Source organism: Equus caballus, chromosome 2 (genome assembly GCF_041296265.1).
Source record: "Equus caballus isolate H_3958 breed thoroughbred chromosome 2, TB-T2T, whole genome shotgun sequence".
Lineage (NCBI taxonomy): Eukaryota > Metazoa > Chordata > Mammalia > Perissodactyla > Equidae > Equus > Equus caballus.
The window spans coordinates 97,667,923-97,683,388 of NC_091685.1; the positions used below are offsets into that span (position 1 = coordinate 97,667,923).

Consider the following 15,466-nt stretch of genomic DNA (forward strand, 5'->3'; position numbering starts at 1 on the left):
GAATCTCTTGTGTTTGGGTTTTTTTTTCTTTTTTGAGGAAGATTAGCCCTGAGCTAACTGCTGCGAATCCTCCTCTTTTCGCTGAGGAAGCCTGGCCCTGAGCTAACATCCGTGCCCATCTTCCTCTACTTTACATGTGGGATGCCTACCATAGCATGGCTTTTGCCAAGTGGTGCCATGTCTGCACCCAGGATCCAAACTGGCTAACCCTGGGATCCGAACTGCCAAACCCAGGGCCGCCAAGAAGCAGAACGTGCAAGCCTAACTGCTGCACCACAAGGCTGGCCCCTTGTGTTTGGTTTTTAGAAAGTGCTTGGTCACATTTCAGAGAAATTGGAGTTGGAATGGACTTCTGAAGTCATATATTCCAACCTCCCACACAACGCAAAAGTCCCTTCTATGTTCCTGACAGTCATCCAGCTTTCATTGGAACCAGGCTCAACAAATATATTCATCTGTATTCTAATGAACGGTTCTGATTAAAGCAAAAATTTTTGTGGCATACAAGAACAAAGGGAGTGGAAAAGAAATGGATAACTTTGGGTACTTATCATTTGTTCAACACTGGACACGTTGCCTTCATAGCAATCTGTGAAGTAGCTTTTATCTTTTTCTTCTTCTTCTCTCTCTCTCTTTTTTTTTTTTTTTTTTTTAAAGCAGAAGCCTGATCAGGTAGGGCCAGAAGGATAAAGTTTTTTGCTTTGTTTTTTTGCTAGGAAAGCCCTGAGCCAGTCTGTTGCCAGTCTTCTTTTTTTTTTTTCCCCTCCCTAAAGCCCCAGTACATAGTTGTATATTCTAGTTGTAGGTCCTTCTAGTTCTTCTATGTGAGCCACCACCACAGCATGGCTACTGACAGATGAGTGGTGTGGTTCTGTGCCCGAGAACCAAACCCTGGCTGCTGAAACAGAGTGCACCAAACTTTAACCACTAAGCCATCAGGGCGGGCTCTGAAGTAGGTTTTATAATTCTATTTTACATAGGAAGAAACTAAGGCAAAGAGTGGTTAAATAACTTGCCCAAGGTCACCTACTTAGTAAGGGTTGGAGCTGACAGTCAAGCCAAGGTGAGTTCAATTAGAGCCACCTCTCTTTTTACCACATCTACTACCCTCCTCTAACTAGAAACAAAGAAATACCTGTGGTCTTGACTGCCTTTCTTCCATGCTTTAATTTTACTTGAAGTCACTCATTGGCTGTAATTGTGAAAAGTTCAAAGAGGTCTTGGGGTGAGTTCAGTTACTTTCTTGTAGGAGCTTGAACAACTTGGTAGGAGCTTGGCAGATTGATGGGAGTTTTTGCTAAGGAATCAACTCAGAGGACCCTGTTCTAGACAGTTGCCCTCTTCCTCTTTTGTAAAATGGAGATAATTATACCTGCTTCTCTGAGTTGTGAAGACTGAATGAGAAAACCTGTAAAGACCTTGTAGAGTGGAGGGTACCAAGTAGGCGCTCATGGGGAAGCATGGATTTTTTTTCTATTGCTCTGTATATGCAGTTTTTTCCCAGCTTTATTGAGATATTATTGACATAGAACATATGTAAGTTTAAGGTGTACAATGCAATGATTTGATATATGTATATATTGAGAAATGATTACCACAATAAAGTTAGTTAACACCTCCATCCCCTCACATAATTACAATCTTTGTGTATGTGCTGATAACATCTAAGATCTCCTCTCTTAATAATTTTCAAGTATAGAATACAGTATTATCAATTGTAGTCACCATACTGTACATTAGATGCCCAGAACTTACTCATCTTACAGCTGGAAGTTTGTACCCTTTGACTAGTATCTCTCCATTTCCCCCACACCCTAGCCCCTGGAAACCACTCTACCTTCTATTCTACTCTTTCTTTCTCTGAGTTGGACTTTTTTAGATTCCACATATAAGTGAAGACATACAGTACTTGTCTTCCTCGGTCTGACTTATTTCACTTAGCATAATGCCCTCAGTATCAAGGATGGGTGATGATGATGATGATCTTTTATCATTATTATTTTTACTGTTATTATTAAATGGCTAGCAGAGTTTTCTTAGGTTTCTTTTTAGAGAGCAAAACTAAATTTCATTAATTGCTCCTCAAATATTTTACTGTCTTGAGCCTTTATAATAATCAGATCCTACAGACTTATAGACCTTCTATCAAAGGGTAAAAACTTTGAAGATACACAGCACAATATCTTACATGGAAGCATTATAGTGCTCCATCCAGCTTGCCTATCACACCTTGGAAGAAGTAGAAGCTTCTGGTTGGAAATAAATAGCCCTAGCAGACGGTTTGGATTTGTTGTTAATGTTCTTCTTCTTCTTTTCTTAGTTTTTAATATTTTAAGAGATAATATATATTGTCATATAAAATAATTTCTGAAACAATGTTTTAATGCTGAGTCACAATTTAATTTGGTTAGAAATGGGAATTTAAAGTAGAATTACGAATTATTTTAAATATCCCTCTTGGTTCTTGTTTTACTATACCTGGCGAAAGGAAGGGAACAGAGTTTATGCCTCATGAGGTGGAAAGCTCCAAAGCTTGTAGACCCCAAGGAAAAGCCAAAGCTGGCAATCTCCTAAGAACACGCTTGTGTGTTCAGATATTAAAGAGATTTTTTTTAATGAAAATACACTACTATTTGAATAGAATGCAGATGTATCAGTCTTGGTAAACAATTATAAAAATTCTCTCTTTCTTTGTAAGTTAGATTTCCTCATTTAATTTATTACTGGAAGTTAAAGTATAAGAGCTTTGATAAAACAGATAAAAATGGTCCATGTGTATATGCAGAGAAAGAAATTTAATTAAAATTGATGTTTTAGTTTCCTCTACATTTTCCAGTTATTTGATTCAGATACTGTTGCCAGAAAAATCAAACAATTGAAATACCTTTTTTTATTTTTCATTTCTTAACATACTAAAGAATCTGCCAAGATGTTGAAAAGGACTTTAAAAAAGTATGAGTCCAGAACATTGTGTATAGTGTGATCCTATTTTTGTTAAAACAACAACAAAAGGTGAGAAAATGCATAATATAAATGGAAAAAAGTCTTAAATGATGTGTGCCAAATTGGATAGGAGTACTAGGAATTTCCACTTTCTACATCTTCATAGTGCTTGATTTGGTTTTTGTTTGTTTGTTTGTTTTACAATGAATGCATATTACTTTTTTCATTTAAAGAGGCATTTATTCTATCCTCCCCTCATTCAATAGATCACTTATAAATTATTCCAGACAGAGAGGAATCTTTCTTGCTTGTTTTTTCCAGTAGATTTACAGCAGTTTTGTAAATTTCTTTAACTGTGTATTGCAGTGTCTCATAGCTGTTTCTCTGATGCTGCTGTTTTAAACCCAGTTTCTCAGTAGAAAGCTCACCATCATATGCGTCAATACACATGCTTAATAATAATGGCAATTATTTATTCAAGCCATCACTATATGCCAGACCATCTTCTAAACATTTGATGTATATTAACCTGTTTAATCCTTGCAGAAACCCTATTGGGAGTCCACTTTACAAATGAAGAAAGAAGGTAGGGAGAGTTTCAGAAACTTTGCTAACGTGCAGACTGTATGCACATTTACCTCAGGGGCAGAGCACTCCCTGCGCTGGAGCAACGTTGTTAACACTATTTCCCTCTCCATCTTCTCTTCTCAAAGCAAAATTATCCCAGTTCCCATTTCCATTCTTTCATTTAGGAAATGCCACTTGAAGATATCCTACGTTTGTATGTCAGAGGAGGGATACATTGATGGGTAATGCCTAATTTGTTCCCATAAAGGGCTTATAATCCCATTAGAGAAACAGGACACATAGGTTGACCATCGATAAAGACCTGGAAAGTCCAATAATAGCCCATGACTAGGCTCCTATGAGGGTAGATTTTGTGGGAAGTAGGGCTCCACATGCGGAGGATGCGTAGGCTCTGGTTAGGCCAGTGATGAGCAGATTTGCTCCATGGCACAACTCTCAGTCCAGTTTCAGCAAGAAAGATTGGGCAGCCGCTTCTATGTAGCTACTTCCCAAATATGACCAGATATTAACCCTTTAGTGGCTACAAAATAGTGCCATCTTCTCATAATTTATTTCTTTTTTGAATAGAAAAATGCCAGAGGTTTGAGAATATTCATTACTATCGCAAGGTTATTTTTGTTTTGAATGAAAAAGAAAGAAAATGTGACACACAACTTTTTCCCCTGAATTTGTCCTCAGGGATTTAAAAAGTTTGATTACATATGCTTTAAGGGAAAAAGCAAGGAAAATGTAGCACGAAAGCTAAGATAGATGGAGGTGTGCTTGGGGCCAGTGAATAAACTAATGTGAGCAGAGGATTCTAGAGTAGGAGTCAGCGAACTTTTTCTGTATAGAGTGAGATAGTAAATATTTTAGGCTTTTGGGGCCGCATACGGTCTCTGTCGCAAGTATGCCACTCTGCTGTTGTAATTTGAAAGCAGCCATAGAGGATACGGAAAGGAATGTGCGTGGCTATGTTCCAGTAAAACTGTATTTACAGAAACAGGCAGGAGGCCACAGTTTACCAACCTCCCCTAGAGGAGGAAAAAGAAAGAAGGGTAACACCTTTAACACCAGACCGGAAAGCTTTTATCTTCTTTCCTCAGTGCCAGAGGTTTTCAAAGTCTGTCATTTTTATTGCCCTGGAAAACCCAGTTCGTGTGATAACATGCCCCTTTTGTCAGCAGATTCCAGCGAAGCTACCATAAAAATTTGCCGAGAGAGCTAAGCTGTTTCGTCAGGCAGGTGCTGAAAAATAATGCAGCACGTTTTGCTCTCCAGTGCCTTAAGAATTTGCTTTGATGTATCTTAGATCAGTTGGGCTAAGGGGAAATAGTTTGTTCTTAGTATTATGATACTAACAAGGATGGGCTCTATTGTAAGGGAGAGTGGAACAAGCTACTGGATATGCTTAGCAGGGAATATGTACAATTCTATATTATTGTTTAACTGGTTCACAAGTCCCGTGTCTTGTAAATTTGATCATAAACCTGAGAAATATTGGCAAATTCAACTGTCAGGGGATAATTCTACCCAAACACACACAGTCACCCTTTGCAAACTCTCGAGAATCCAAAGTCATTATGTTGCCAGGTTCAGCAAATAAAAATTCGGGGCACCCAGTTAAAATGGCATTTCAGATGAACAACGAAAAAATATTTTAGTATAACTGTGTCCCATTCAATATTTGGGACACAGTTATACTAAAAATTTGTTGTTTATCTGAAATTCAAAGTTAACCAAGCATCCTGTATTTTATCTGGCAATCCTAAAAATGAAGATCGAAGATTAAATAGTTTTTTGCACTATATTGCATCATGATCTCAGTTGATTAGTTATCCTTCATCAAGGTTGTTCTTTTTTTTTTTTATTGTGCATCTAATGTGAGTCTAATGACAGTTGAATCTCATTAATTCCAACCTCGCAGATTTAGAATTTTGATTATTTATGCAAGGGCTATGCTAAAGTGCACTTTATTCTCTTCATGAATTTACTAAACCTATTTGTCACTGAGAGTACAAACAAAACTGAAAGAGAACTATTTATCTCCTTGGGAGACTACAAATAGTGTAATTACAATGTAATCAAAGGCTATCGTTATTTAGACTGTACTTTTCATTTAATAATTGCAGATCATTCTGTCATTCATTAAAGAAAGACAAGACTTGACCAGGCAGCGTCAGGTGCAGCCGTCTCAGTCCCCATGGTGCCATTTGTGTTCCACCTGTCCCCAGTATGCAGTGTGAGCTTCCAGTCTCTCCCATTTGATTGTGTTTGTTTTCTTCGTCTTGCTTTCTCAAACCTCGCACAATGCCTGCTCCTTCGAAGGCACCCCATAAATGTTTGTTAGTTAAATTAATGAATGAATGCCATCTGCACACCTTAAAGGAATCAAACTGTCTTTGTTGCTAAACATTTTACCTTTTAAACTTAAAAAATTGAACTGGTCTTCCCCTTATGCCAAATTTCAGTACATAAAGGGAGTTTCTGGTAAATTTAGTTTGATTGCACAATGGCCTTTGTGAGGCTAACACTGAAAACATGTTATGGAAATTCCAAAAGTGTTTTATGAGGAGAGAGAGATAGAGAGGTACTTGTAAAGTCAGCATGAGCACCGCTGTGAGCTTCCTTCTGTTCTAGGACTGTGGCTCACAAACTTTATCAGGCTGCTAATGATATTAGCAAGGTGTCGCCTGCACTCTTCCTTATTTGCCCCTATTTGCCATAATCATGTACACACACACACACACACACACGCGCGCACACACTTAAATAAATCCCCACATATCTTCCAAAGAGATGGAAGGGGATTCTTTTGATATGATACCAATTATGGCTGTCACCAATAAATGATACATTAATAACTTAAAACCAATCTGTAGACATTTACCCATTCTATACCACATTTGTATTATTAGAAACCACTACACACAAGCCATCTGAAAGACCCTTGAGAACTATCAGTGAATTCTGGACCACTCTTGAGGGAAATGAAGCATAAGTGGTTTATATATGGAAAGGGTAACACGAGCGTTTCTATTGCCCAGTATTGGTCAACATCTAGCCTTGGAAACATATTCCGATGAGGCTTGTTCTCAGTTTCTGCTGTGGCTTCTTCCTTCTCTCTTTCCTCCAGCAGAGAAAAAGGATTAATAGGTACCAAGAGATGAGGAATTCAGTCTCCATCCTTGTTCCTAATCCTACCCGTGTCTTGGGAGTATTTTTCCTGGCGATCTAGGAGCATTCAGAAGGATGCACGGATGCAGGTCAGCGTTGCAGCAGAGCTGGGCATGCAGTTCCTTGATGGTCATTTTCTTCAGGAGACTTGAGTCGTGATCTGACTCTGCCCTTTTGTCCCCCTTCTCTCACAGCACTCTGGAGGGATATTACGTGGACGATGCCCTGCAGGGCCAGGGAGTTTACACGTATGAGGACGGGGGCGTTCTCCAGGGCACGTATGTAGACGGAGAGCTGAATGGACCAGCCCAGGAATACGACACAGATGGGAGACTGATCTTCAAGGGGCAATATAAAGACAACATTCGGCATGGCGTGTGCTGGATATATTACCCAGTAAGCCTTGTGACTTCATGGTGCTGGAAAGTAACATGTTTTAAGAAGATGCTTTGACTTTTCACAATAAAGAGTAAAATGTATTCCCTGTGTTAGAAAATGTGAAGCTATGAAACTTGAGGGTCACGGTAGCTAAAGGCAGCAGTTTATGAGGTGTGCTATCTCGCTGCTGTTCCTCATTGACTTAGATTGTTGGTCCTTCCATCTACTACGAATTCCTTTTCAGTGTTGTTTTGAAAAGGAATGATTAATCGTGAATAAAACAAAGTGGGACAAATTGATTTTATTGTACCACTCATAAAGACAAAAATATATTGCTTTTTAAAAATATTCCTTTGGTATATAGAAAGACACGGTGGAATATTTTGTTGTTGCAATTAATCCTATTCTGCTTCTCATACATAAGAACAAATCCAGCAATTTCCCATCTTTTTGGACTTACTACACCATTGTTACTTCATTTTACAGTACCACTCCCTACGTTATAATGTGCTTCGTGGTTTATATCCCTTAAATTAGGGTGATTAAAATTAACTTGCCTTTGAGTATTTGATAGCATTTTATGATATTTCTGTAGTTTATTAGAGCAAAAAGATGTGGCGAAATCCATGGTTGGGAGTTAATGCTCTAATTTTTGTTTGCATTTCAAATATCCCATCTGTTGTTAGTGAATTTCCAGAAAATGTTTCAGAAAATAGACCTGAGAAAATATTTTATCTGATATTTTATGTTGTCCAGAGCTTAAGTCAAAATACATTTTTTCTTGCTCTGAATCTTGTGTTATGATTAAAAAGTATTAACAAAAACAAAGAATCTATTACATGTATAATGAGAAAAGTAGTCCCAGCTAAATCTACTTACATATTATTATTCTTCAAAAATTAGTTAATCTCTAGGAACAGGGCATAAGGAAAAAACATTGTAAAACATTTTTTTAATCATTACTAAAGCATATGTACATCCTCTTGGTAGGCTCTGCAATAGATCAGAAGTCCTTTCGGTTACTGCCCACAAGGCAAGCAGGAAGAGGGGAGTGGTGGAGGTCCCTACCAGTTAGGAAGACAGAAGCTTTCATTGCTTCATGAGTGGGCATGTTGAGCATCTTGCTGCCCAGTGCTGGGGACCCGCCGATATGACAGTGAATGTTTTTTTTTTTTTTAAAGATTGGCACTTGAGCTAACACCTGTTGCCAATCTTTTTTTTTTTTCCTTCTTATTCCCAAAACCCCCAGTACATAGTTGTATATTCTAGTTGTGAGTGCCTCTGGTTGTGCCACAGTGAATCTTGAAGTCAGGGAAAGTGGAACTCTCTGCGTGAGGGTGAGTGTAGGAAAGAGGCAAAATATGGATTACCAGATTCTCCCGCTACCTATCATTTTACTTTTGACTATAAGCAAAGTCCCTAGAGGAGATCAAAGATGGACTAAGATGAGTGGATCCACCTCACTCAATATAGTTGCATTTTGAAACCTAAATATGCAGCTACATTTTAGTCATTAGCCTTAATTATCTTATTAAATACCAAGAGAAGACTCTGCCTTAGGAAGGAAGCACTGGGAAGTTATAAGCTTTCAAAATTAACTTGTTTGATAAGTCTTGCTTTATATAAGGTATCTGTTGGCAGTTGAGGGGGCTCATTTCACCCAGCTGCTCTCTGGATTCAAAATCAACCGAGAAATAGACATAGGTGTCAGGGGTCAAGATGTCGGTTTTATAATGGCAGTATTGGATAGGAGATGTGGTGTGGGCTTCTACTCCTTTCCCTCTGAACTGAACAGATGGACCAGCTGCAGACAGAGCAGCTAGAAAGCTGCAGGTTTCCTCTGGGGGAGTAGGGCCTGCCTGGGGCACTTCCCCAAGGAGAGGACAGGAATGGAGAGGGGACAGGTACAGCCTGTGGCACTGCCAGTTTCCAGGACCCAGGAGAGGGTAAGCAAAAATGCAGCAGGACACATGGGAACAGCAGGCTCTCTTCTGTTAGCTGCCACCCAGTAGAGAGATGAAAGTCAGTGGGTGTCAGACCCTGCCTCTTGCTAATCAGATGAATGGTTCCTCCTCTCACCAAGAGGAGCCACTGAGCAGAGGCGAGAAACCAGCAGCTTCTTCCCCAACACTCCCTGACACAGCAGACAAGGAAGTTTTTGTGACATGGGGTCAAAGCAGGAACAAAGACAGGAAAAAATAATGATTCTCCCTACAGTATTTATTAGCTCACTCTAAGGACAGTTTATTTCTTTCGAAATTTTACCTTGGAACAGTGATGTAAAGTTTTTAACTAAAAATTTATAACTCCTTTTGGAAATGAAGAATCTCTGCTTTATCATTCTAACACATAAATTCACTTGTCCCCAAAACCAGAAGTTTAAAGTATTTAGGGGCAAAATGTGAAACCCTAGAAAGACAGAATAAATATCAGTGTTGATGGTTTGTATTAGTTACGACATGTAAGAAGCACAAATGCTCCCACCGCCGTCAGTTCAATAATCGCTGAAAGCCTGAAGGCAGATCTTGCCGAAAGTATCACCCCCATTTATGCTGGGTTATTAAGAATCAACTCAGGGTAGAGAAAGAGCAATAATATATCCCTGATGCACTTTCTATCCATGAAAAAGGCTTCCAAGTATTCTTCTTTCTTGGAAGTGCTGTGATTCATTTTTTAATTTATAACCTTTTTTCTCCAAAGAACCATTAGACTACGATGAACTGGAGAAATCATGTACCTGATGTTATTTTTTCCTGCTGTCTCTCAGCAAGCAGCTTTTGGGATCACTCAGAAGTCATCCTACATCACTGACTTTGAGTAGCTGCTCCTAGAACCTTCGAGCTGGGGAAATAACCAAGCTTTTGGAAGATGTCTTGGCATTAGTATTGTAATATCAAACCCACAAAGGTCTTATATTTTCAAGTTATACCATAAGAACCTTCTGGATGGGGAAAAAAAAGAAAACATCTCTTGCACCCTAGATTAGATTATTTTTTGCGTATGTATTAAATTATTTTTTGGTATCTCAGTTCAATTCAAAACATATTTATGGATCACCTACTGTGTCCTTAGCACTCACCAGGGATTCTCTGTTATTCTATGTTAGCCTCTGCCCTAAAGCATTTAATGACCCTTAGGAATGAAGTAAATGACAGAGCTAAACAGGAAGCACAGCTGGCCCCTCTCCTGGAAGGAGGCAGGAGGGAGCCGTCAATAAAGAAAAGTGAAAAGGAAGAAGTGATGGGAAGGGAGTAGAATTTAGTGGGTCTTTTTCCACTTCTCCTTCTAACTCCAAAAAAAGTGATGGTATCGGATTCTCAGAAAGACAGTGTCGAGAAGTCCTTTGGTTTATCTCTTAGAAAATGCAGACAACTCTCTTTACTCGTGTATACTAAATTAATTCTTAAGTACATTTGAACTAGAGATTTTCTTAATAGACCAGAAATCCAAAATTCAACATTGAGATGTGAGAGCATATGATTAGTAGACTGTCTCGCTACACATCTTCATCACATTTCATACTGGCCCAAAGTAACACTCAGTTATATTTTCTTTAAATGTAAACTTTTACATTTTTAAATTTGTAGCTAATATTTAAATTTGTAACTAATATTATAAATATAACATATTTGTTTCTTAGATAGCAAACCAAAATAGAGTAACTTGTCCGGGATTTTAAAGTGCGCCTCAGCCTCTGACTCTCTAAATCAGGCTTATATGTCCCCTATACATATAACTTGTAGCAGTTTATCTGTATGGGGCTGGATGCGGAGATGTGCATCATGTTTTTCTCACCCGTGTGAAAAGCTCTGAGTTCTGGGGCCGGCCCTGTGGCCAAGTGGTTAAGTTCACACGCTCTGCTTTGGCGGCCCAGGGTTTCGCTGGTTCAGATCCTGGGCGTAGACCTAGCACCACTCATCAAGCCATGCTGAGGTGGTGCCCCACATGCCACAACTAGAAGGACCCACAACTAAAATATAAAATGTACTGGGGGACTTTGGAGAGACGAAGGAAAAATTTAAAAACCTTAAAAAAAAAGCTCTGAATTCTTAAACTTATGATCCATATCAGTGCTATTAACAATGGGAGTGCACAGGAGAAATTTCTTGAACTCGTGTCATACAGATAAATACTATATATAATATTTTCTGGTTTTTGGCTTCTCCCATCAGGATGGAGGCAGCCTTGTAGGAGAAGTAAACGAAGATGGGGAGATGACTGGAGAGAAGATAGCCTATGTGTACCCTGATGAGAGGACTGCTCTTTATGGAAAATTCATTGATGGAGAGATGATAGAAGGAAAACTGGCTACTCTTATGTCCACTGAAGAAGGAAGGCCTCACTTTGAACTGATGCCTGGAAGTAAGTTGAATCTGCTACAGATGGGTTGCTGTATTCCCAAACCAGGTTGTTAGGGCTTATTTGAGAGAAGTTAATTTCTTTGTCTGGTCTACTTTGATGGTGTATTAATCAGCTTTGCTACATAACAGACATCTCAACACCTCAGTGGTTTACAACAGCAAAAACTGGTCTGCTGACCAGATGTGCTCCAGCTGGTCTAGGCTGGGTTAGGCTGGACTTGAGGCTTCTAGTCAGGTTTGAGTCTGCTCTATCTGTCTTAATTCTGGAGTCCAGTCTGAAGGGACAGTAGCAACCTGCGTCAAGATTTCCTCAGGTGGGTCACAGGAGGCTACAGCATGAGCAGACACCTATGATGTCTCTTAAACCCTCAGCTTGAAACTGGCACAGTGTCACTTTCACCCACTTTTTGTTGGTCAAAGCAAGTCACACAGCCAAGCCAAACATCAGTGAGATGGAAATATACACCATGCATTTCAGTGGCAGATGCTGAAAAGCCACATGACAAGGGCATAGCTATGTAATTCTAATACAGGGAAGGAATGAAGCAATGACAGTAGTAATTCAATCAATTTCAAACATTATGTCTCAGAAAAAAACTGAACTACAGTTTCATGATATTCAAGAATCAAATTAGGTAGATCTCCAGGTTGGTACCAATGGTAAAGCTGATTCAGCCTGAGCTCTGATTGGGAAGGATAAATGCATGTTGACATCCCTGCCCTCGTCAGAGCCTAGCATCTTCATGGAGTACACACTCCATACATGAGTGAGCCCATTGGAGTCCATATTAGAAAAAATCCTATTTCCTTTTAGAAGTACAGTATGGCACACTAAATATTTTCTTTTATCATAAAATTATTTATTGGAGGAAACCTGGAAAACATACAAGGAAAAAAAAGTCAAGATTTTATATTTTGAGTGGCACAGGATGAGAAAGCTGTTTGAATTGACTGAGTCCTTGAAAACAATATATGCATGTATTTCCAACCCAAGTTAAGTTATAAGGAGAAAAAAGTAGAAAAGATAATAAATCTAGGCATTAATAGACCTAACTAATATCAGGCTATTTGTGATCTGAAGGAGACTTTCCAAAGGGTAGTTGCCCAAAAACAGGAAATCTAGTGCTTTACATTTAGGTCCAACTTGGGTTGTTTTAAATGTCTCCGTTTTTGTTTTTTTAAGTTAAAAATTGAGGCAGTCTAAAAGCAATGTGGGATTCGAGATTGGATCCTGGAACAGAAAAAAAAGACATTAGCGGAAAAACTGGTGAAATCTGAATGAAGTCTAGAGTTTGGTTAAAAGCAGTGTAGCTATGTTGGTTTCTTAAATTTGAGAAATGTAGGAAGTTAACATTAGGAGAAACAGTGAGGGGTACTGGGAACTCTCTGTTCTATCTTTGTAACTTGCCTGTAAACTTAAAATCATTCCAAAATGAAAAGTTTTGTGTGTGTTTTTAAAAGTGGAACAGTAATCTTTGAACTTCAAATTCTAACATCTGTGCTCTTCACTTACGTTCTAAAGGGAGACAGTGTTATAATGTTTAGAAAAGAGGAGACTGGGCCAGGGAAGGATCCCAATTAGTGATGCAAATTTTAAAACTTCAGAAGTGGCAGCATTTATAGTGGCAACAGCCTTGAACTTAAGAGTCACCTAATTTGAGTCTCACCTCCAACACTGACTGTATTATGGTCTTGGGCAAGTTATTTATCCTTGCAGAACCTGTGTCTTCATTATAAAATACGGATATTGGCACCTACTGTAAAACATATAATGAAAGTCATTGTTGCGGTGACATTCTTCTTTGTATAAGTAAGAAACACATTTTGGGAAGTAAAAGTGATCATTCTCAGGGGAATGATTGTTTTCCTTAGAACTCCAGGATACAACTAACAAACACCTTCTTCAAACTAACTTAAGGCAAAAAAAAAAAAAAAAAAAAAAAGGAGGATTTATTGGCAAGCTTCTGGCAGGCCTGCTATTTTAAGGATGTGTTGAACAACTTGGATCTCAAAAGGGTCAGGAACCGTGGCTGATTTGGGTGACTCGGAAGAGCCGGTGCACAGATCTTTACTGTTCTCTCCTCCGCTCCCTCTTCAGTTACAATTATTGATCAGGTCCCACAGGGTCGTGTGGCCATCCGGTCCTGTGGTTGGGGGAGGAGCAGGGAAAGGAATGCGAATATTTCACGTGCTCCAGCCCTGCCCCTCGCTGACCTCTCCCGCCACACTCTCCATATGCTTTTATAACCACAAACTGCTTCCAGTTCTCCACTGACTTCACGCTGATTTTCTCATTCGTCTCCGGCTGGAATTTCTTTTCTCCTCATCTCTTCACCTCTCCACAGAGGAATTCCTTTCCCTGGCTAATTCCTATTCCATCTTGAAGGCTTGGCTCACCTCTTAGAATTAATGTTTGTTGAGTGAATGAACGAATTCTAGTCAAAGGTTATAGTATAAACTATAGAGGAAAGGAGGAGAAGTAAAGGATGCCTTCTGTTTGCCTGGAGCATGGGCCTGTTCAGGGAGTGGAGGAAGCGACAGTATGCGCTGAGGAGAGGGGCATCAGCTCCTTGAAAGCAGGAAGAGATGTTACTGCTATATCTGCACAGTCCCTAACAGAGTGCCTTACATGTAGTCGACAGCTAGTACATTTGCGATGAAAGTTTTAGCCTCACGAAAGGAGATGGAAGTTCATAGGAGAATATCTACACAGGAGAACGTGTATTCCACAGAAAAGTTTGGTTTAAAAGTGTGTTCTTTTTCAAACTAACTTCCTTTAATGGATTGTGTGTTGGTCCGTTACCGGTGTGCTCTCAGATGCGTTCCTCAGCCTCTCCCTGCCCTGCTTTTACTGCAGGGGGCTTCTGCCCCTTGCAGGCTGCACTTTCCAGGCTCTGTGCATCTGGCTTCTGTTGGGTTTGGCCACAGGGAGGCACTGGCCCAGGACACGGAGAAGGAAGGGCACCCTAAGAAGCCCTCCCTCTCTGTGTCCAGCGTGTCTCTAGCAGCGGCCTGTCTCCTGATGCCATCTCCCACCAGCAAGGTCCCCCATGGTTCTGCTTCCCTGAGCTACCCCAGCTCTAGAGCTCCAAGAACATCACCTCTGCCTTTGTCCCTCTGGCTTAGGGTTCTGACTTCTTGCTCTCGCGGCTTCTGGGCTCCTCACTGCCCTGATTGGCTTCTCAGCTCTTCCATTCTCTGTGTAACCAATTCCCTAAATTAAATTCTCTCTCTTTGAAATACTCAAATACTCTGTTTCACAGTTAGACACTGACTGATCTGGATTGTTTTCTCACCTTTCGTTTGAGACATTAATTTGGGTTTTGATTGTATGAAGAAACAGAAAGAGAACCTGGTAACCATTGGTAACCACTAAGGAATTGCTTAATGGAATATTTGTGATGCCTTAGTGCCTAAAATAATTTACTTTGCAGGAGTGAGCCCTCCAGTTCCAAAACTTGTCTCTTCACTTATTAGCTTTCAGAGCATCATATGTCTTCATTGTGCTCTGGAAGGATTCTCTAAGGCTAATCCTTTGCAGAAAGCCAATGTTAATTCTAGGACGGTCGTGTACCTTAGTTTCTGGAATAAATTACTAATTGGCTTCTGAACCGCCTCAATAGAAGTAAGATGACTTTGTTAATGCTTTATCAAAAGCAGTTCTGTTCTCCTTAATTCTGGTGAGGCTGAATATTTATTTTTAGTAAGGGAGACAACTGCCAGGGCTGGGCGGTTGGATTCTACAGGCTGTGTCTAGGATGAAGAAAACCACGAGAAAATTTTAAAACCATTATCCAATCTGATCTGACCAGAGAGATGTCAAAATTTCATGACAAAGCATTTTCTTGATTAAAAATTTTAATTACACAAGCATCTTTTAAACCATTTGAATAAAGAAAATTCAAAAGCAAAAATGGGATTTTAAGAGATGCTTCTGGTGGCTATTCATTAAGATTTGAAAATAAAACTCAAGAGCAAATCTAAAAACTCTCCATTTATATTGAAGAATTTCATTCTAGTTGGTATAACTTGAAGAACAT

At 39.5% G+C, this 15,466-nt stretch overlaps 1 protein-coding gene across 1 annotated transcript in view; it reads left to right on the plus strand.

The window, feature by feature from the left end:
* Positions 1–15,466, plus strand: part of SETD7 (SET domain containing 7, histone lysine methyltransferase) — a 45,134-nt gene that overhangs the window by 14,307 nt on the left and 15,361 nt on the right. The window contains exons 4-5 of the mRNA XM_023636526.2: positions 6,882–7,083; positions 11,238–11,427. Of these exons, the coding sequence (XP_023492294.2) occupies positions 6,882–7,083; positions 11,238–11,427 (392 nt within the window). The remainder of the gene's footprint in view (positions 1–6,881; positions 7,084–11,237; positions 11,428–15,466) is intronic.